The 21,155-nt window shown below is 44.2% G+C and overlaps 1 protein-coding gene across 1 annotated transcript in view; it reads left to right on the forward strand.

Moving 5' to 3' along the window:
- GRK5 (G protein-coupled receptor kinase 5) overlaps positions 1-21,155 on the forward strand; it is a gene marked incomplete at its 5' end in the record, with an annotated part of 162,648 nt that overhangs the window by 93,073 nt on the left and 48,420 nt on the right. Inside the window, one exon of the mRNA XM_080347887.1 lies at positions 15,619-15,731. Coding sequence (XP_080204013.1) covers positions 15,619-15,731 — 113 coding nt within the window. The remainder of the gene's footprint in view (positions 1-15,618; positions 15,732-21,155) is intronic.

Raw genomic sequence — 21,155 nt, forward strand, 5'->3', positions numbered from 1 at the left:
CCAGGCTGGACGGGCTCAGAGCAACCTGAGCTGGCGAAGATGTCCCTGCTAATGGCAGGGGTTGGACTAGATGACCTTTGAAGGTCCCTTCCAACCCAAACTGTTCTATGATGCTATGATTCTACATTTTCTTCTTGACTTCATCTCCACAGATGAGATCAGTGGAAAGGAAGATGGGGAGGGAACAGCATGGAGATTGCAAAACATGCTGGGAGAAATGTACTTTTCCATGCATGTCTTGCTTGCTGGACTGCACATTCTTCTTTCCCTGATGACAGTATTATGTGCTGGGTTTTGCTGGTAGCTAGGCAGCTTCCCAGAGCAACAAATCCAGGTGCCAATGAAACTTTCCATTGACTGAAGTGGGTTCAAGGGCAGCAGCAACAACTCTCAATTCAGTCTCTTCTGAGGCCACAACACAAGGTCCCATACAATATTTTAAACTGCAAATTATTCCAAAATCTCTCTCAAAACATAATCCGTACTTCATGCTGCGTATCTGTACCAAGGATTTAGAAGGAAAATGGGTTATGAGTACCTAATTTACATTTTATGCCTTATCCTTCCTGGCAAGTTAAAGCTGTGGTCAATGGTTCGGCCCCAAATGGCCTTTCATTACTCAGGCTGTCCAGACATTCATAACCTTATGAGTCCTTACCAAAGAGGCTCATATTTGTGCCAGAAATGAGAGGAGAGCTCATGTGGAATATGCATAATGTAAGAACTAAATGCAGTTCAAGGAAAGTAAGGTAATATTAATCCCTGATAAGCAGACAGAGGTGCTTTATTATTACAAATCATACAATTCTACAAAACATTGCAAAAATCTTACAAAGTCTCCTTTTTTTTTTTTTTCCCCTCATATTCTGGTGTTTTATGTTTATCTATTTAGGCTGAAAAAAAATCTGCAAAAAAGAAGCTCCTGGTGTTTTGATTCCCATATCCCCTCATAGATAGAATCCTCTTTGAATTTTCCAGTTAAACCTTCTGAATTCAGTGAGACCACTCACAGGTCAAGGTCCCAAAACATCAGCAGGCAGGACAGAACTGGCCCTGTAATACATCTTAAACAATAAAGACGCTCCTCCCAAAGCCAAACCTTCTGAGTAAGTGTTGCTGTTACCAGTGGAACGGGTAGCACCATCCATTATTAAAGCTGTCTAATATTGGCGCATTTTAAGATTAAGCTTTTGCCAGAGCTACACAGACTGAAGTTTTCTATGCTGGATATTTTCCACACTTTATTTATTCATTCATCTATTTATTTATTTAGATTAAAAGCAACAGACTGAAAGTAGGAGCCAGGATTGATCAGAAAGAGAAAGCAGCAGCATCAGCCCACCGAGAGAACGAGCTCTGGCGATTTAACATCACCATAGCTATCCCCTTAAATATTCAGGCTGAGTGCGAGACAGTTTATTCCACTTTCAGATGAGGTTGGTCACATTGCATATTGCAGAGGGAGTTCACAAAGGTTAACTGTATTTTGCTGCAACTCATCTATGCAGTCAAAAAGGAAAGGGGCCATCTAGAGTGCATTTCAGGGAAGGATCCCATCTTGAGAATCTCTGAAGGCTTTTCCCTCCAGCGAAAGAAACTACCCACTTCAGATTGAGATGCGAAGCCTTAGCAGATGTCTCCCAAAGGATGTCCACTTGGAGAGCTCCTGCTGAGCTGCTGGGACGCAGCAAGTTCATATGGCACTTGTACTGCTGCGGGTTAGCTGGCTGGTGTAGGACAATCCTGGGATCAGATGGGGTGAGGATTTGGGATCATTATTTAGAAAGACTGGGATAAAATATAAGGAGTGGAGGGAAGCAGTGCTGCTGGGAAAGATGGTGAGAAGTTAGGGAGGGAAGGTGAAAGAAGAAAAATGAGAAATCGTGGTTCAGAGAGACCCTAGAACTGAGGATGGTCAGCTAGCACTATTTTCAGCTCCTTTCCCAGCTCCCAGCAGCACAAGTGGATACAGTAACATCCCTGGTTCAGCTCTGCTGGTATGGGTATTGGAATGAGTGTCAACATGATGGAGTTTCTGTTTTGAAGAAAACTTAGGAAAGAGCTCAGGGAAAGCTGTAATAAAAGAACATTCTTCAAGCTGCCAATTTGAAAGTTCCCGGCCTTTTGTGTGAGCTCTTCTTATCAACAGCTTCTCTGTTGGTCTACAACATATTTTTTTCTCCAGTTTTCCAGTTGCTTAAAAGCTTAGGATATTAAACGTGCAAAAATGTGTGTTAAAACAATGAGCACCTAAAATGGATATTGAATTAACGCTGCCTATGCAGCTTAAATTCATCTCTCGGTGTGTATCACATGCTTGGTTTTCTTCCCAGGAGCCCTAATGCAGTAAGTTGAAAAGACTGAGTTAGTCTGGGGATGAAACTGGGTTGTCTAATAAAGGTGGATGGAATGACTGACTCACTTATTGCATGAGGTAAAAGGTGTGTGATAAATTTAAATAGGGATTTGCAGCATCAAAGGAAATGGCCAAAGCAGTTGAATAACACGCTAGGGAACTGGACAGGGATGCTGGTCAAACCAGGTCTTACGTGATGACAGGCAGGTCACTTAAAACAGATTTTCACAGTTGGCCTCTAATTGTGCATTTTTCATTTTCTGAGTAGCTGCCTTGAGATTTTTGTGTCTCAGTAGCAACATCTGAAACTAAAGCAAATGGGAGAGTAGTTGTGAACAGAGAGAACGGCATATAAGGTTAAATACACGAAAATCAAGTCGGTGGATACTTTTTCTCTGAATCTTCACGTGTTTAAGTTTCCCGTCTGTAAAACTGGACTAATGACATCCTCGTTGTCTCCCAGAGGTGGTGTGAAACTAGATCCATGAGGACGTGTGAAGTATTCAAAGGCTACGGTGGAGAATGCCGCAGAAAGGTCCATGGGGAGATGAATCACTGTGTCTTCAGAGCAGGCCTGACTGCTGTGGAGTAAATAAAGTCTAGGGCCACACACTGAACCGGGGGAGAAAACAAAATGCTGAATAGCTGCTCATTAAGTAAGCACTGTCCGTTCTATGTGTTGAATGAGGCAAAGGTCTTGTGGGAAAAACAGTTCGCAGTGATGTAATTACAAGTCTTTAATTACAAGACTGTACCAGAACACACGCACAGTCAGGAATGGCATTCAGGCTACATGGGCAACAGTAATTTAGGTTTTTCCTAGGTTTTGAGGCTTAGCTTTGCAACCTCAATCACGTTCCTTTAATAATTTGGAGTGTGTCAATGTAAGACTACAGCTGAATATGTGGAATATTATGTCTTATAAAAGAAAAAATCTCTAATCAAAAGTGAATGTGTTGCATTACTTCCTGTTTGCTCCCCATGCTGCTACGGTTAATTGCTGCTTTCCTGCGGGTGGAATGAAGACTGTTGAAGTCCAATGGCCTCAACCATGGGCTGCTTATTCAATGTGGCATGTAAGCAGCAGGGATTTCCTGGTCCCTGGCTAGAGACCTGCATACTTTACCTCTTCCATGCAAGTAGGATGGAATTAATCAGTGTTGGTTTTCTCAGCAAGCAATGAAATTTCAACCGCCGTGATGTCGGAGGAGGAAGATTCATCAAAGAGGACCAGGAGAAAGTGCATGAATGAGAAGTTCCTGCCAAGACATGAACACTACACTTGAGTGTGTCTGAAATGTTGGGCGCAGAGAGTAAATAAGCCCCATGACAGGTCTAGCCTAAATACCCAGCACTTCCATGGCAGATAGCCCATACTTTCACCGACCTTGGCATCGCGACGAGGATAATATTTTTGCAAGGATGAACTGCACTTGAACAATGTCTCTAATGTTTCGGTGTCGTTGCAAACATGCTTTCCTTTCAGATCAGCCATGTGGCTCTTCTTTTCCATCCCTTCTTTTCCCTTTTCCTTTCATAGAAGTACATTTTATGTGTCTGCCGAAGAGGAAATCCCTGTCTTCTGTGCAGTTCCTGGGCTAACCTGGGGACTCAGAAGACAGTGCACCTCAGTCCTGGCCATGGAGGTGTTAGCCCTTAGCTGATGATTCTCTTCCAGCCGAGCTCACTGTACTTGGTGTTCCCATATCTGCATACCTCTAAGGGTATAATTTCACAGGGCAATCTTGACTTTGTATTTGGTGAACTCCTTCCACTCCTTGCACTCATTCCTGAAGTAACAGGAGCAGTCTAGCTATGCAGATAGGCCACAGAATATTGCTGGTGAAGTGACAGCTTGCTCTAAACATCCAAGCACCAAAAACCACATACAGCTTCTACCCTACACATTCTGGAGGTCAGCAGGAAGGTACAAGCACAAGAGGCTACTGGTTTTGGTGGTAGAATTGAGAGGGCAACCAGAATCTAAAAGGCAGCCACGTAAGTGATCCTTTCCCTCAGGAAAAGGGTCCTATGAGCACTTTATCTCAGAGCATCACTTCATATTTATGGACACAGAGAGAAGGTGGTGTCACCCAAACAGTAAAAGGCAGCGTGAGCTGTTACAGAGTTTCCTCAGGTGGAGATAATCCCATGATCATCTCACTCATCTCCCTGTATGTTCTTGGCCGGAATAACTCGGGAACAGGTTTCTCAAAGGACTAATGACATCTAGTTGTGATGCTGCTCTTACCACACCAGTGCTGTTCCTTGCCATGTGGTGGTCTGGTATAGAAGTTTAGATTAGGTTTCAGTGCCCTTTTTTAATACTATTTGCCTGGAAAGCCACTGGAGAACACTTGGGGCATGCATGGGGATCTCAGTTATTGATCTGGTTCTTCAGATCAAACACGTAGTACTGAGGCAGGTTGAAGTGTCGTCTTCCAAGTGAGAAGCAAACTATCTAAATATGTTTTCAGCACCAAAATACCAGAGCACTATTTATGAGGTAGGGAACACTAGTTGCAGTTCTTGTTAATTTTATCGTCTGTCTGCTGAAATTCTTTCTGTAATTTTGGAAGCGATGGTCTGGGCTTCTTGTTTTGCAGATCTGAACACCATTGTTTTGTGTTGCTGAACATTTGTGGTTGTATGTTGAAATTTAGGAAACCAAATATTATGGGTAAAAAAACCACTTTATAAGGGTAAGACATTATTCATATTACAGCGTGAAACTAAACCAAGAAATGACAGGAAAAAAATGAAGAGATAAAGTGAAAAAGTACAACTGGAATAACTTTTAAGATGGTTGAAGTTCTCACTTATTTTCCCTATGACAACCCCGTTTTCATAAGAATGAAGACAAAGTTCTCTCTAAAACTGCATTTTTTTTAGTTCATGGTTCTTGTGTCTGGACACTCTCTACATCCATCTCAGTAATATGATTTGAAGAGATCCTTAGCACTGCAGACTTAAGTCAAGAAGGACAAAAACCATACTTTCTGTTGGCAGTCCCCTCTCGCACAAGTTCCTTTTAGTGTATTTGGGGTTTCTAAATGACTTTAAAATCTCTTTTCCATTTTCCAGATCGATTTTACTCAGCAGCTCAGCTCCTTCACACCCACTCGGGGGGCTGTTGCTGCTCAGGCAGCAAACCAGCCTGTGGCTCTAAACCGAGCTAAAGGCAGTGTTGGCATCATTGCACTTGTAGTTGGACAAAAGCTTCAGTTAAGTGGTAATTTAGCAGCATTGTCAAAGGTCTGTGATACCCCTTAAAATTATTGAAGATAGATTCTTTTTTTTCCCAGTGTATTATTGTCTCTGATTATTTAGGTTGATGGTTGAGCTTATTTTGCAATTTTTTTAGAGGCTGAGATTGACAAACACTTAGAAAAATAACTTACTAGCCTAAGATTGTGGAGTTTTGTTATACTTGAAGTTTGGGGTTTCAAAACATCAGGAGAAAAACTGAAAGGAAAAGAAAAATTTAGCGATGAAGCACCAACTAATACCATCTAGTATTTCATTAAAGGAATCGCTAATAAAATGAGCGAGATGTTTAGAACTTGCAGTGACTATCAAACGTCGTGCAGAGTCAGTAATCCCCATGAATAGTTTTATTATGTGCCCGCCACAACGTACGCTGCTTAAATATGTGTTTGCAGAATGACTGTGCTGGTGTCCCTGTGCATCCTGCCATTTTATTGACCTGCTGAAGGTTTAGTCTTGACGGCCGCTTTGGTTTCTACCCAGCCTGGTTTTGAAGTCACAGAGTAGGTTTGCAGAAGTCTTTTGGTGTTAAGAAAGCGATTCACAAGATGTCTCCTTTGGTTTCCTGGAATCGAGGTGTTTATTTTGTGCTATGTACAACAGCAACAGTTCTGTAGATTTCATAACCTTAAACATTCAAATTACAACTTTTACTGAAATTTTCTTTCAGCACATATTACTCAGAATATTAGCAGGCAAGAGTGTCTAAATAACAGCACTGAATAGAAAATAAGTTTGGTATTTGTGTTAAAATCTTTAAGATTGGACATAAAAGTTGTCTCCTCCCCCCTCAAAAAAAAAAAATCACAGTAGCTACCTTCTTTGAGGACAAATCATCCAGTTCTGTCATCCCAATCCAAAGCAGAACAAAATGAGAACAACCAAGTGTTTGTTCCCTGAATTTCCCAGGGCACTTCTGAGGTGAGCTTTCATATTTATTTGGGGGATTTTTTCCATTCCTCTGGCCTTGCCGCAGAGACATTGTTGAAAGTCGTTGAAGAAGATAAAAAACCTCCTTTTCTAGGCAGAGCGGTGGTCACAGTTACGGTGTGGGCAACCCTTCCCCTGGGGCTGTAAACCAACCGCCACAGTCGAGTCTTGGGAAACCTTGGTGATGGTGCGTCTTGTGTGATCAGCGTGGAGCGGTCTGGAGCCCACCATGCCCTGAATGGCTTTGGGACCAGCCGTGAAGGCAGCAGTTCAGACACTGTGCTCAGGAAAGCTCGTCAAAGCCATTGACTCAGTGCCAGCTTACTACTAGTCATCTGAATTTTTTAACTAGCAGAATTGTCCTGTCCATCTGTCTATCAGTCAGTCCGTCTCCCTGCTCTTACTTGCTTTCTGTTCCCTTTCTGTGCACTATTATTCTAACTGGTAGCCAAATGCAAAAGAAAGGATGTGTTTAAGAACCTGGTACCTAATAATTTCAGTTCAAAAAAGATTTTAAATGATTCCTGTTGCACATTCACAATCCAGATTTCCTGATGCCCATGTTGACTGTGGAGCTAAGAGACAGACTGAGTTTTGTTCACGTAAGTTGTGCTTGACAGAGTTGGGAAACTGAGGCTTGATCAAAGACCCGCTGGAATTGATGGCAATCTTTCCACCCATTTCATCAGGCTTAAAGATCACCTTCATTATTTGTATGAGTTATTTGTCGCCTTTCCCTGCACTCCCTGTTTCAAGCAACAGTATACATTTTTGCTTCTATAAATTAAAGTGGCTCAGACTTTAATGGCAAGCTCCATCTTCTCAAGGTAAACCTCTTGACCCTGCGGTATCTGCCATCTGCTTTTGAACTCAGGGCTTGACCAGTGACCCACGTGCAAAGGATGCAGTTGCCTGGACAAGTAACTGTTAGAAGAAACCAGAAGCGTATCAAAAGATCCTGTATCAAAAATAGGGTGGTCAGCAGGACAAGGGCAGTGATCCTTCCCCTGTGCTCTGCATTGGGGAGGCCACACCTGGAGTATTGTGTTCAGTTCTGGGCCACTCAGTTCAGGAAAGAGATTGAAGTGCTGGAGCGGGTCCAGAGCAGAGCAACACGACTGGGGAAGGGACTTGAACACAAGACCCATGGGGAGAGGCTAAGGGAGCTGGGCTTGTTTAGTCTGGAGAAGAGGAGGCTTAGAGGTGAGCTCAGCACTCTCTAGAGCTACCTGAAGGGCAGTTCTAGCCAGGTGGGGATTGGGCTCTTCTCCCAGGCAGTCAGCAATAGGACAAGGGGCCATGGGCTTCAACTCTGCCAGGGGAAATTTAGGCTGGATATTAGAAAGAAATTCTTTATGGAGAGAGTGGTCAGGCATTGGAATGGCGGCCCGGGGAGGTGCTGGACTCACCGTCCCTGGAGGTTTTTAAACTGAGATTGGACATGGCACTTAGTGCCATGATCTAGTAAACGGACTAGAGTTGGACCAAGGGTTGGACTTGATGATCTCTGAGGTCTTTTCCAACCCAGTCGATTCTGTGATTCTGTGATTCTGTTGAAGGAGGGCTGGAACAACTCAGCAGAGAAACACGGATTTTGTTAGGTTGAGAGTTTGTCCTCCACTGGTGAACAGTCTCGTTTCTGGGCAGAGCATTCTCTCCTCGGCATTTCCCTGTGCTCTTGGCACAAGGCTGGGTGACCAAATGTCTCCCCTGAGACACCCGAGGGTCCCTCCCCTGGCTCTGGACCCCTCTCCTGTTTTTCTGTGTGGTGACCGTATTGAGCTCACAGGGTCTCATTTGATCCTCCTGCTGCTGCTACAAAAAGGGTGAGTGGGTTGTTATCCCTCCTGCCAAAATCTTTGTCCAAAATCAACAAAGCTACATACGTGTTCTGGTTCAAATACCCGTGCAAACGTATTTATGCAACTGTTGTGTGGGATCTGACTTTCAAAGAAAATTCTAGGAGCAAAGCTTTAGTACAGCTGCTTTCAAAAAAAGAAGGACAAGATCCATATATATCACTGAAGTGTATCTAACTGCGAATTTGTTACAATATTCTCCAAACATTTTTTTCCGTATTGGTCCAGCTTTAAGGTTTGGACAGTTTCCATCTTCAGTGTAATGCTGCTGTGATGTGTGGAGTTTATCCCTGTATCCTAGTACCATGAAAAGAGTGGAAATAAGGGAAGTTATACAAAGTAAACACTGTCTGCATCTGAATAATTACATTAGATGTTCGGTGATCAGGAGATTAAATTTTGTTTGTTTTTAAGAGACAGCTGACAAGCAGAGAAATTTAAGTTGGCAGGACTTGAAACCGGTTCGGGGTGATTCCGTTGTCTCGAGTAAGCTTGATTGCATTTGTAAGTTTAATTCATTAAACTTGTGTAGCCGGTGCCAAAGCAGCGCTCACTGTAACAGCATAGATGGGGATCTCCCAAGTTTTTTTGTAGTAAATCCTAAATTCAAGGGGAAAAAATCAACCAAGACTGAAAAATGTGTTCTTCTCCAGGGCTTCATATGCACAGCCTAGAGCTTTCCCCAGCCATGAAGTGCTGGTTTTAACAGACCAAGACGAGCTGCTGTTTAAAATGAGGAATCTGTCAAGCCATTATCCTGTCATAGATCGTAAAAATTCCCGTATTTTATTAAAAATAAAGAAAACAGATGAAATATTTATTGTTCGAGGGAGTGTGCTTTTGCCACGAGCAACACAACTTCATCGCAGACCTTGGCTTCGGCATTTCTATCCTGCACCTGCACAGCTCCGGCCCTGCCAAGAGAAACACTCTCCAAGACAGGGGCTGCGGCGTCATTTTTAACCTCTGTGAAGTGCCAGGTGGAGTTATGGAGCAGTATAGCGGTTAATGTATAAAAAGACTCTGTTGTGCTCCCTTGAACTAAATTTCCATTCCGGGCGTTTGCGTCGCAAGCAAATAGCGAGGAGCCGCAGGGCTATCCAGGAGCACTTTGGGCTCGCACGCTTTAATATACTTATTCTGGCCACGCTGCTTTGAGGTCGAGTGGTGCTGTTAGCCCCGTGTTATAAATCCAGCGTGCCGCTGGGGTCTACAGGACACACAGCGTTAGTTGTACTGGTAACTGCATTCCCATGGGAGCCGAGCTGCTTTCCTTAGGCTTTTGTAATGTGACTTACTGCCACGGTTCCTGGGAATTTTTTCATGAACTGCAATGAGACATTTTTGTTCCTATCTCGTATCTCTAACCAGCTGGCTTGCCTCATTTTGTAAATGCGTTGCTGGAGACGGGGCAAACGGAAAGTCCTCAGCCTCTCAACAATACGTTTCCGTATTGAAGAAAAAAATAAAAATAAATTAAATAAAATTAAAAACAACAAACCAAACCAAACAAACCCCCGAACAGAGGAAAAACAGACAAAAAGAACGAGAAACTTCCCATCTGTTACTTTCTCCCATTCCTGCAGCATTCTCGAGTAGTCACCATGAAAAGGAGATCCCTCACCACCTTATGGTACATGTTCTTGGCCAGGTTCTACAGTTTAAACAGCAACATCCATGTTTCTCCATCAGAAGGGTGCCTGTATTTTCAGATTCTCAAAGAGAGAAGCCTGCTGTGTTTTTAACTGCAAGTACATGGGTTTCCAGCAAAGTTTATGAAGTTCTGACTGGCTTTGCCATCTCCAGCACTGAAGGCCATCAAAAAATCAGAGGGTAATAAGTGGGTCTGCAGAAGTGTTAACATGGCCAATCTTGGCATCTTGCTTTTGGACACAGGGATTATCTTTTGTATTAAAGCATATTTATTAGAGATGGAAAATGGCCTTTTGTGGAGTGCAAGAGCTAATGTTCCAGCTTTTCAGATTATTTTGAAATAAAAGAGCAACACAGACACTGTTAATAATGCAATCAAAGCAATTTAAATCCTTTTAAAGCATCCACAAAGGAGCCTTTGATAAGAAGCAACTTTCATCAGGCTCAAAGACTGGGCGGTTTAGTATGTACTGTTTATTAAGTTTGTATGTAGACAGTGGTAAATCTACTTTTGGCTGGAGAAGAGCAGCAGTGAATTATAAGACATATTTATAAGCACCAGTGTTAGACTTGCTGGTTTTACATGAAAAATGTATTTATATGAATATAGCTCTAAAGGGGGTTATTCAGTGTTTAAAAATGCAATTTGTTTTCCATTAGTATCCTGGCTGGACACAAAACAACTCTATAAACTTTAAAGGCTTTGGTCTTCTTTTTTTTGACAAAAAGAAGGAAATTGCTACAAGTGCACACTGTATGATGGCTTGTGAGAGTCTATTTAGTTCAATCAGGCTGCATAATTTTTATCTTGCTTTTAGTTCCTGCTTTTGTCCTCCTTTTCATTGTGTGCCTCTTCAAGAAAGCTTATATGTAGAAAGCAAAGATGAGCAAAAAAAACCCAGAAGTGGTGTTAGATTTGGGTTGGGCTGGTTAGAATCTCTTTTAGCAGCATTGTCCCCAAGTTTGGATGAGGAGGGAGGCGTGCAGTTTTGGGACATCTCTAGCTGAAGTTTCCATCCATCCCCGGGCTGGTGGGAACCACTTTGACAGGCCTCAGCCCCTTGGAAGAATCATGTTTTACTTCTTGTGCGCCAACATTCTTACAAACATCTGGCTCTGATGCTGCTCCCAATTGTCCAGCTTGAGAGAATGGACTGAGGGTTCCCTTGTGTTCAAATTCTTTCTTCCATGGGTTTGGTGTGTTTTCTGTTGTTCTGGACTAGAGAAGGCTAGAGGAAGAGAGCAGCAGATAAATAATATATGTCAAAAACCATCTGTTGGAAAGATTTTGCTTCACCTTAAAGAAAAAAACAAAGGAAAGGGAAGATGAGTTCTCATCTTGGGTCATTGAGCATGAGCAGGAAAAGAACAATCGATTCTTCCTACATCCACTTTGGGGTTTCCAGGCATCAAGGAGGGCTTTTTTGGTGTGTTTGGGGTTCTTTTGATGGTGATGGTGGTTGGTTGTTGGTTTGTTTTGTTTTGTTTTTCCAGGCAGCAAAATTACATTGCATTTGGACCTAACTCAGTTTTAATCTAGGCTGATTTAATGCCAAGGAGAGCAGAGATCCAGAGGCCAAGTCCAGATTTTCCTGTGCAGCAGCGTGGTACATGTCTTGGTGATTCTGCATGCATTTATTTGAAATGTCTTCTCTTGGTATTCCAGCATTTTAAAAAGGAAAATAAAATGCTACTTAATAGATAGTCCATAAGTGCAATTGTTTACCATACCAGCAATGACCAAAAAGCTGGAAAGGTGTTCCTGGCTTTTGTAGACTTGAAAAGTGAGATTTAAACTGAGCTCATCCCTCCCCACAGACATGTACAGGAGGAAACCTCTCCAGCTGGTCACAGGTGGTGGATTAGTAGCCCTTCAAAACAACAACAGAAGCCCAGAAATAGAATTACAACTTTCCATAGCAGTCTCTCTTAGACACCTGCAGTTTACACTGGATGAAGCAGTATCAGAAAAGACTGGTTTCTGAGCCAAAAGTCCTCACCCAGTTCTGTAGCTCAACACTAACCCATCAAAACCCACAAGGATGTTGCAAATGTGAAAGAGCAGGGGAACCTCATCTCTCAGCCTCAATTTCTCTCCAAAATTGCTAAGGTGACATTTTGCAAAAAAAATACCAAGTATTTAAATGCGAAATTAAGATGAAAAAGTCTTCACAAGGCACAGTGAGGCTTTTGTCTAATTGAAATATTAGATATTTTCCCTTTTACTTGAAGATTGGAGATATAAATGGCAGCAGTTTTCTTTCTTACCTTGTTTTGTGTTTCTCACTTCATCAATGGCGTATTTGGATCGGTATGAAATTTTACTAATAGAACTGTTTTTTCTAGGCCTGTCCTTAGATATTTTTCAGAACCTTACTAGAATATCTGTGGGGGAACAAATTTGGCCATAGACTTTGAGTGGTGATGGCATTTGCTGTTTGCAGGCGTAACTATTTTGATATGTTCTGTGTGCTGGGTGCTCTTTAAAGGAGTATTTTAATACGTAAGGTATGAAGTAAATGGGAAAACTATTAAGCAGAATTTCGAATAGATGTCATTTATCTTAAGAATGTTGATGATGGGTTTTTATATAATACCTTTTCATAAACATTTTAATCTGTAAGTCGTTACTCTGTTAGGAAGATAATTCGTTTGCAGTATTGACATTTTGTAAATTAGGATTCTGGTGTCAGTGAGGAGTGACTGTTTTCCTGGGGCTTTGACCCACCCAGCTTTTCACCCCCATTTTGAGTGACTTTGCAGGTGTTAAACACGATTGCACTGAAGCAGGAGGGTCTGACTACCAAAGATATCACTCTCAGAGCTGTTTTAGTTACACTTCATCATCACAAGCATATGGTTTCACTTCCAAGTGTTTTACATTTCCATTTCCTCAGGAAATCGTTCTTTCTGTTTTTTAAACTTTTGAAACTGGATGGATATTTTTACTGGCAGGCAAAGCGAGAGTGACGCGAGGAGCAGGCCCAGGAGCCCCGGGCTGTGGTACCCGCCTGGTCCCCATCCCCTCCCCTCGGCTCGGGGTGCCGCAGCCAGGCCTCCAGGGTGCCACACGCTGTTAAAACACTTCTCCTTTCCTTGCTGTAATAAAACACTCCACTCCTTTTTTTGGTCCTTTCTGTGTTTTTCTTTCTTTGTCCCCTCCACGGCCCGTGCACCCCAAGTTGAGAGCAGGCTCCTTTAGCTGACTAAGTGAGGCCAATGGCAACATCAGGGCCTAAGAAAATATTTTGTGTCACCTACAAGGAATGAAAGCAGTTGCATCATGTGTTTATCGTCCACATTGGTATACCGAGCACTTAAACGAACATGACCGAGGAGTGGATGGCTCCAGGGAACAGCTCTGGCTCTTGTGTTTGCTGAGATTATTTCTGGTATTTCCTTTTTCCTCATTATGAACAGGTCGCCCTTCTCACATGTTGGCCAAGTTATGTACCATAGGAGGAAGTCTGTGCTCGTGTCTTCTTTATGTTTCATTTATCCACATATGCAATAGTGTTTAGCTGCTTGTTTTCTTTTCGTGCTATGCTACAATGTTGTTATTGGATGTGTCATTTGAATGCTTATTTAGTTGATATCAGTAGCCCTTTTGTTAGAAGAGCATCCTCTGCTATTACAAGTGTCACCCTACCATAACAACTTTGATAAAATAACTGCATTTTGTACAACAAGGGTTGTAACCGTGCAACAAATAGTGCTGTACGAGAGAAAATATAGGGCAAGGCAGCAGATTAATGCATTTGTTCCTATGTGTTTTATTTTGTTACAAGTTCATACAGCCACATTTTTTGCACTGCTTATTTAACGTGAGGAATCTTGCTGCGGGTTTGGGCTGCTGGAGGGGTTGAGTTCTGCCATCAAGCAGGCTGTGTGCTACCAGTATTCACGGTGTATATTTTATTCATACCCTCAGAAGAGTGGGTTAGTCAAGGTAGCAGAAAGCAGCATCAGGCAGATGTAGTTCAACCTGCAGACCTCCCAGGAGAGCTCACCTGAGCTACACAGCCCTTGTGCCACCTCTGGGACATTGGGAGTTGCCGGTTAGATCCACTCAGGCACTACAAAGCCCCTTTCCTTACCTTAGCGCTCTGCATGTCTGCACATCCCTGCAGCAGTTACCTTCCCACTTAAAAAGCGACTTGGTGAAGCAGCACAAGCTTGTACCACTCTCACAGACACCCCCAAGGTTGCTCAGCATCCAAGCAAGCCCCATGGCTTTCTCACCAAATGTCTGTGTCGTGATGTTCCACGCTGGAGGCTCCAGCTCATGCAAACAGACCGGTGTCACGGGCTTACTGCTGATAGACTGGAGGTTGAGTTAGGATTTACACAGTGATTTCAATCCAGATTTATTTGCAGGGCACGATCCCCAGGCCATGACCTGTTAAGAACGAGCCTTTTGGCTGGGAGCCTTTGCTGCAAAGACAAGCTCCATTGCAGCCGTGTGCCTGCCTGGTGTTCTCCTTGGGGTGGACGGAGCTGAGGAGTGCAGGGGGACAAAGCAAAGGAGGAATAAAAGACATTGCAGGAGAGAGAGGAGAAACCAAGGCACTGACAACTTGTGTGGGTTTCGGATGTCTGTTTGCAGTGCTGTGTTATGTGTTTAGAAGCTGGTTGTTTCCATAATAACAGCAAGTGCCATATGGCAGCGAGGAGGGTGGTGAGAGGAACGCTCAAGGAAACACAGTATGTTGTTTGACATGTGTGTACTTCTAGAGGAATAACGTGTCTCGAGCGAGTACTGCCGCTCCAAACAGGCTGGGGGATTTGCTGCTCTCACCAGAAAAACATATCCAAAGCCCTCAGCATTTGTACTGGTGCAATTCCAGTTGGCAATGCCTGCCCTTCTCCCATGTTTTCCTGCAGGTAGTCCCTGTGATGGGTAAAGGACCTTTTGCTTTACTAGGAATGATGGTTCTGAATGCATTAAGTGCATTAAATGTGGCATTTAAGGGGAAATACAGTTCTGTAAAGGAGTGCTGTGTGAAAGAGAAGCCAGCGAGATGCCTTATGCTCCATCCATTCATTAATGCTCAAGGAGTAAATAGCAGAAATTTTGAAACTTTTGGAAACACATGATCTGTAATAATTGTTTAGCAGCGAGTGAGCTGAGCATTTCCAGAGATGAGGGGCACCGTAGTGTATATCTAGGAGGCATCCAGGAAGGTCTCCACAGATTCCAGCTTTCCCTACCCTTTAATGTCCAACTCCCATCTCAAGGACTCGTACTTTTCTCCCCGCATACCAGCAACCACCACCCATCTGAGCAGAATGTTTGCAGAGTGCACTTATTTCCACCGCAGAAAAATGTGACATTATTCTTTCATAATAGCTGCATGGGTTTTGCGGAACATTTTTGTTATCAAATTGAGCCTATATTTATTGACCCTTAAAACCATTAATTATACTTGTATTTGGATACCTGGAACATGGTGGTGGGGAGAAGACGGCAGTTCTGATTTGAACTCCTAATCAACCCAAAAGGCAAAGCTCTTCTCATTTTCATGCTTCTCTTCCTCTCTTTATTGCCTCTAGACAGAGATTACTGCAGCATATGCGAAAAGCAACCGATCGGAAGGCTTCTCTTTCGGCAGTTCTGTGAAACTCGACTCGAGCTTGAGTGCTGCATTAGGTTCCTTGACTCGGTGGTAAGTCAATTCTTGTGATATTTTGAGGTGGTTTGCAGTGCTCTCCTGGCAGAGGAGACTCCCCTGAGCACAAGAAATCGCTATTTCCTGGGATGTGTTTTTGTGTCCAGCACACCTGAGCAAGCAGCAGATGGGGCTGACCCCATCAGCATCCCAGCGTCATTGCTGTTAGAGGGTCAGCGCTGCATGAAGGGTCAGTACCAGCCTTGGGGAGTGTGACCCACCGGAGCAGGAGAAGGACAGGCACCCCAGCATGGTGGGTGTTGATGTAGCCTCCATTCATGTCAATACTGAAGCATCTGAGCTGCAGTGAGTGATGTCTTTAGATGCGGGTGAAGCCTGCAGTGCTGGGAGGAAAGGGAAGATGATGAATCAACTGACAAGGATGAGGAGTATGATAATACTAATATCTGTCTCTTAACCAAGCCTTTTCATTGGTAGACTTCAGGGTGATTTACAAAAGACATCCTCATTGTTACCTTGGTTTTTCAAATAGGAAAACAGAGGCACAAGGCATAGAACTGACTTGGCTGAGGTCACCAAGAAACAAATCTGCTCTATTTTCCACCCCAGTGAGCCATCAGTTAACCTGGCCACTGAGCAAAAACCCCCAGCCCCGGGGAACCTGATGCTCTTTCCCATTCTGGCAGCACTTGGCCGTGTGTAGTGCCAGCAGAAGCTGTTCACAGAGGAAAAGTGTCTCACAGAATCCCAGACTCGCTGGGGTTGAAGGGACCTCTGGAGATCCCCCAGTCCAACCCACCTGCTCACGCAGGGTCACAGAGCAGATCACACAGGGTCGTGTCCAGGTGGACTTGAATGTCTCCAGAGAAGGAGACTCCACAGCCTCTCTGGGCAGCCTGTTTCAGGGCTCACAGGAAAGAAGTTTCTCCTCATGTTCAGATGGAACCTCCTGTGCTTCAGTCTGTGCCCGTTGCCCCTCATCCTGTCATTGGGCACCACTGAAAGGAGTCTGGTCCATCCTCTTGACACCCACCCTCTCAGTGGCTTCCTTGCTGAGAGCCTGTGGAAGGGCCAGGTGTTGATGAGCCAAAAGGCTGATTTGTACCCGAGAGAGGATGAACTTGTCACTGCTGACTGTGAGTGTCCAGGGGGCTTTGCTCTCCGGCTGGCACTAACTGCCAAATGCAAAACGATGCACACCAATAGTAATAAAGGGGTTTTGTTTGTACCATGGTGGAGATATGCTGAAGTATAGGGAGATGGGAGGATTGCACTGAAGTTGTAAAGTAAGGGGCTGGGAGAGGACATGTGGCCTCTTAAAGTTTGTGCTAGTACTGCAGTATCTAGGGCACCAGAGAAAGTGTTGGATAATGTCCTCTTCAAATCAGTTGTAGCTGGTCACAACTTCCACCTGATGTTTCTAGGCCTGGTCCTGATTTTCCCCAGTGGAAGGTTTAGCCATCAAGGTACATGAAACCACTACAACTGACAAACATTCTGTGCATCTGTGTTCAAGGCCAGCAAACAGGAGGCCATTTTGGGTACCCTGGATGTGTTTGTCCTGCACTGAACTGTCATCTCCTAGTGAGGTGTTTGCCACTGACAAAATGCCATGTGCTGGTCCGTGGGGAGACATCACCACAGAAATGCCACATCAGGTGTGATGCCCATGGCCCCGAGGAGATGGGCGATGGCCATCCCTCTTGGCAGGCGCAGAAATCCTTTGGGAGACAGCCACGAAAGTTTGCTTCTGTGTGGTTTTTATCTTCAGACAGAAGAGACAGAGCCATCCTCAGTTTGGAGGGAGTTAGTGAGGCTCCGTTCTTTTCTCATGCCCCGGTACAGCGGCAGGCACCACATTTTGGCTCGAGCAGCACCCAGGGGCTGCGGAGAACAAGCCTGCATTGTGCGGGCCCTGCACACACCCAGTGGCGGGCGCTCAGGGTGGACGGCTTGAGCTGACATTGGTGACAACATCTGAGCAAAAGAAAACACGTGTCACCCCCAGTGCCACCAGCCCCAGAGCACCATGAGATAACCTTGACAGCAGCACTGCCCACCAGCCTCTCCCAGTCTCTCCCAGTAGGGCCAGGCTGCCCAGGCAACCTCTGGCTGCTGGAGTTGATGGCACTGTGTCATTTCGTTGTCCTGAAGCCCTGGAGAGCAGTACCCAGCGCTGAGACTGTCTCCTCCCAGCACCCATGCAGCGCAGGCAACACCCGTCCTGTAGAAGCTGGTGGTGGGACTGGCTTTGTTTTAAAACTGCCCAGAGCCATCCCAGACTGATATCCCTAAATCCCTTTGCAAGGGTGCGATTAGCACCCACGTCTGCATTGCTTTTGCAGACTGGAGCTGCCCTGTGCACATTCACTGGGGCAGTGATCCGTTCCCAGTTAAGCTCAGACTGGTGGTACAAGGATTTAATGAACAAAATGCCTGGTTGCGTGGAGGTCTGAATTTTCACTCCTCCTCTCTTCTTTTTAACGCTAATTAACAGCAGTCTGCTTTGTTTATTGATTTCAAATTCTGTACAAGTTTGCTCCCAGCCCATGAAAATCCCTGTATTAGGCAACAGTAAGGTCTCGCAACACAGCCCATAGCCATTAAATTGGATGATTGCTACTGAAATTCGCCCAGCAGGGTCACACTGTGTTGAGTGAGCAGTGGGACTCAGGCCAAGTCCTACGTTAGGCAAAAAAAGTCCTATAATGAGACCAGAAGTTTGACTTTACAGCCCTATTCTTGAGACCACCAGGAATGTGAAACCTTTTGGAGACCACCTGCTGTAACAAGCCCCGAGCAGAAAAAGCCAAGACTCTGCATTTGCTTTTGACTTAATTATTCTTCTACCATGAGATGCAAAACCTGGCTTTTGTGTAATAGCAACTAAAAAGGGAAAAAAATAATAGAGGAAAATATTTAGCTGCTCATGAGAGGCTCACAGAGCTTTTTGCACATCGAGAGGTAGGACCACCTCTCTTTTACAGAGCACGGCTAAGTGGCTTTACCAGGTCACACAGTAAGTTATTGGCCGAAGCCAGTAATTGATACTTCCCAATTTGTAATCCATTTTTTTAACCAGTGCACTCAACTGTCTGCAAAGAAAGCAGCAATCGGGGCTCCTTGGAGGAAACCAGAACTTGAGTCAGACACTCAACAACCTACCAACAGCCTCCATTCCCATACTTATGTGACAAGTTTTGCAAGGTCTCTCTCACACCTTTCCTTCCAAAGACTGGTAAAAGCAACTAGACCCTGCAGATCAGAATAGGTAAAGAGAAAAAATATCCCCTTTTTGCTGGACATTTATTTCAGCTTGTTGTGGTTTAACCCCAGCTGATAACTAAGCCCAAAAGAGCCGCTTGCTCACCCTCTCCAGTGGGATGGGGGAGACAATGAGAAGGGTAAAAGTGAGAAAACTTGTGAGTTGAGATAAAGGCAGTTTAACAGGTAAAGCAAAAGAAGTGCATGCAAGCAAAACAAACATCCCTGGGTTATCAACACTGTTCTCAGCACAGATCCAAACCAGACCCTCATACTAGCTACTATGGGAAAAATTCACCCTATCCCAGTCAAAACCAGCACACAGCTGTTGAGTAAAATAACTAACCTGGCCTGGTGTAGCTTCCTGCAAATCTAATTATAGCAGCATCTGGGTATTTTTTTTGTCTGTGCAGTTAAACAGTTGTTAGACTGCTTTCTGAAGAAAAAAGGATTTGTATCATTAAATTCTGCATGCGTGTAGGTATGTGTCTGTCAGACCCCTCTGAAACCTGAGAATACCTTGGCCAGTTTCAACCAATAATCAAGATTAAAGTGCTCAGAAACATAAAGGTTCTACATGTTTTCTGAGACCAGCGTTTGGGTAATTAGTCACAATCCATCAGTTGTAAAACAGAATGCAAAGACATGTGGTTTGTAAGCAGTAGACCCTAAAATTAAATCATAGAAGTGATAAAAATGAAGAGATGCAGAGCTTTGCAATGCAGCGCTGGTGGAGCTGTGGGCCATCGGTTCCCATCACTGCTGTGGGACCAGCAAGTGGCCATCAGTGCAGCTGTCTGTCTGTCTGTCTGGAAAACGGGGCAGCAGCCACCCCTTCTAGCCGATATGGTAAGGCTGTAAGGACAGAGAGACATCTCTTATTACAGATATTGTGCGAACAATTTACATGACAAGAGTCCTGACTTGACTAGATAAAATATCTGGTAAGAAGCACCAATAGCTGGAACTTGTGCCTGTGAATGCCTTGCATGCCTATCTGTGTGCACATAAGTACAAAGATCTCCTATGAACAGTTCACCAGACCCTTATGTAGTCATTCAGATGAAGGAACTATGCAAACATAAAATATTATCATTAAATGGAGATGGTTTATGATTAAATCAGCTCCCCTATAAGCCCTTAACAAAGAATTCATACACAGCCCTCAAGCATGCTTTGCCGTGCTCACAAATATTTTAGCAACATCATACAGCTTTGGAGCTGTTGAAAGACAACAATTCAAATAAGCATATGGGGATAGGTTTCCTGTGGTGAAAGGCAGATTGGTGAGTAGGGAATCTGCTAGCAAGCCTTTCCCTCCCCCAGCCTGTGCCCCCAGCACAAGGAAGACATTTTTGGCACTGAGGGTGGTGAGAGCCTGTCCCAGGTTGGCCAAAGAGGTGGTGGATGAACCATCCCTGGAGACATCCCAGGCCAGGCTGGACGGGCCTCTGAGCAACCTGAGCTGGTGAAGATGTCCCTGCTCATGGCAGGGGTGGCACTGGATGAGCACTGAATGTCCCTTCAACCCAAACCTTTCTATGGTTCTGTGATTCTAAGACGGTGGCAATTCAGTGGGGACCTCTCGCCTGTGTCCCCTTGTCAACAGCACATCCCCAAGGTGCCAGCTCCTGATCTTTCCCTCTTCTCTCCTCTGATTTTTGTGTGCCATTATAATGAAGACTGTAGCTTCTGGACTCCCTTTCCTGCTTTGTCTACTCACATTCTTGTTTGTTTTTTTTTCTTCAACATTTTAATGTGGACCAGATTTTGACTGACTGGAGGCAAACATGGCTAACTCTGGTCAAGGAGAAAATAACCTGGCATTATTTTCTCTCTGCCCTGTATGATGTTACTTCTTTGCACTGGAGTCACACAGAAATACATCTTCTGGAGGAAAATAGCCCTGCTGCCTCTCCAGGTTGTTTCTGCTTGTGCTATCTGGGCACAGGGGCTGGGGGGGAGACGTACGATCTCCTAGGATGGACTTTTCAGGTGAACGCTTCACTAGACATTACACTTACCTGGGGTAAAAGGATGAGTGAGCATCCATTTAATGGCATTTGTAAAAACCCTGTCTTGCTGTTAGGGAGATTTCATTTGGTTAAGTCCCTTACATGGTATATAAACCATCTGTGTATGTGTGCCTTAAAGCTGTTCAAGGCTTTTTCCATCAGAAATGCCAGTTTGTTGATA

The sequence above is a fragment of the Nesoenas mayeri genome (genome assembly GCF_963082525.1).
Source record: "Nesoenas mayeri genome assembly, chromosome: 7".
Taxonomy (NCBI): Eukaryota; Metazoa; Chordata; class Aves; order Columbiformes; family Columbidae; genus Nesoenas; species Nesoenas mayeri.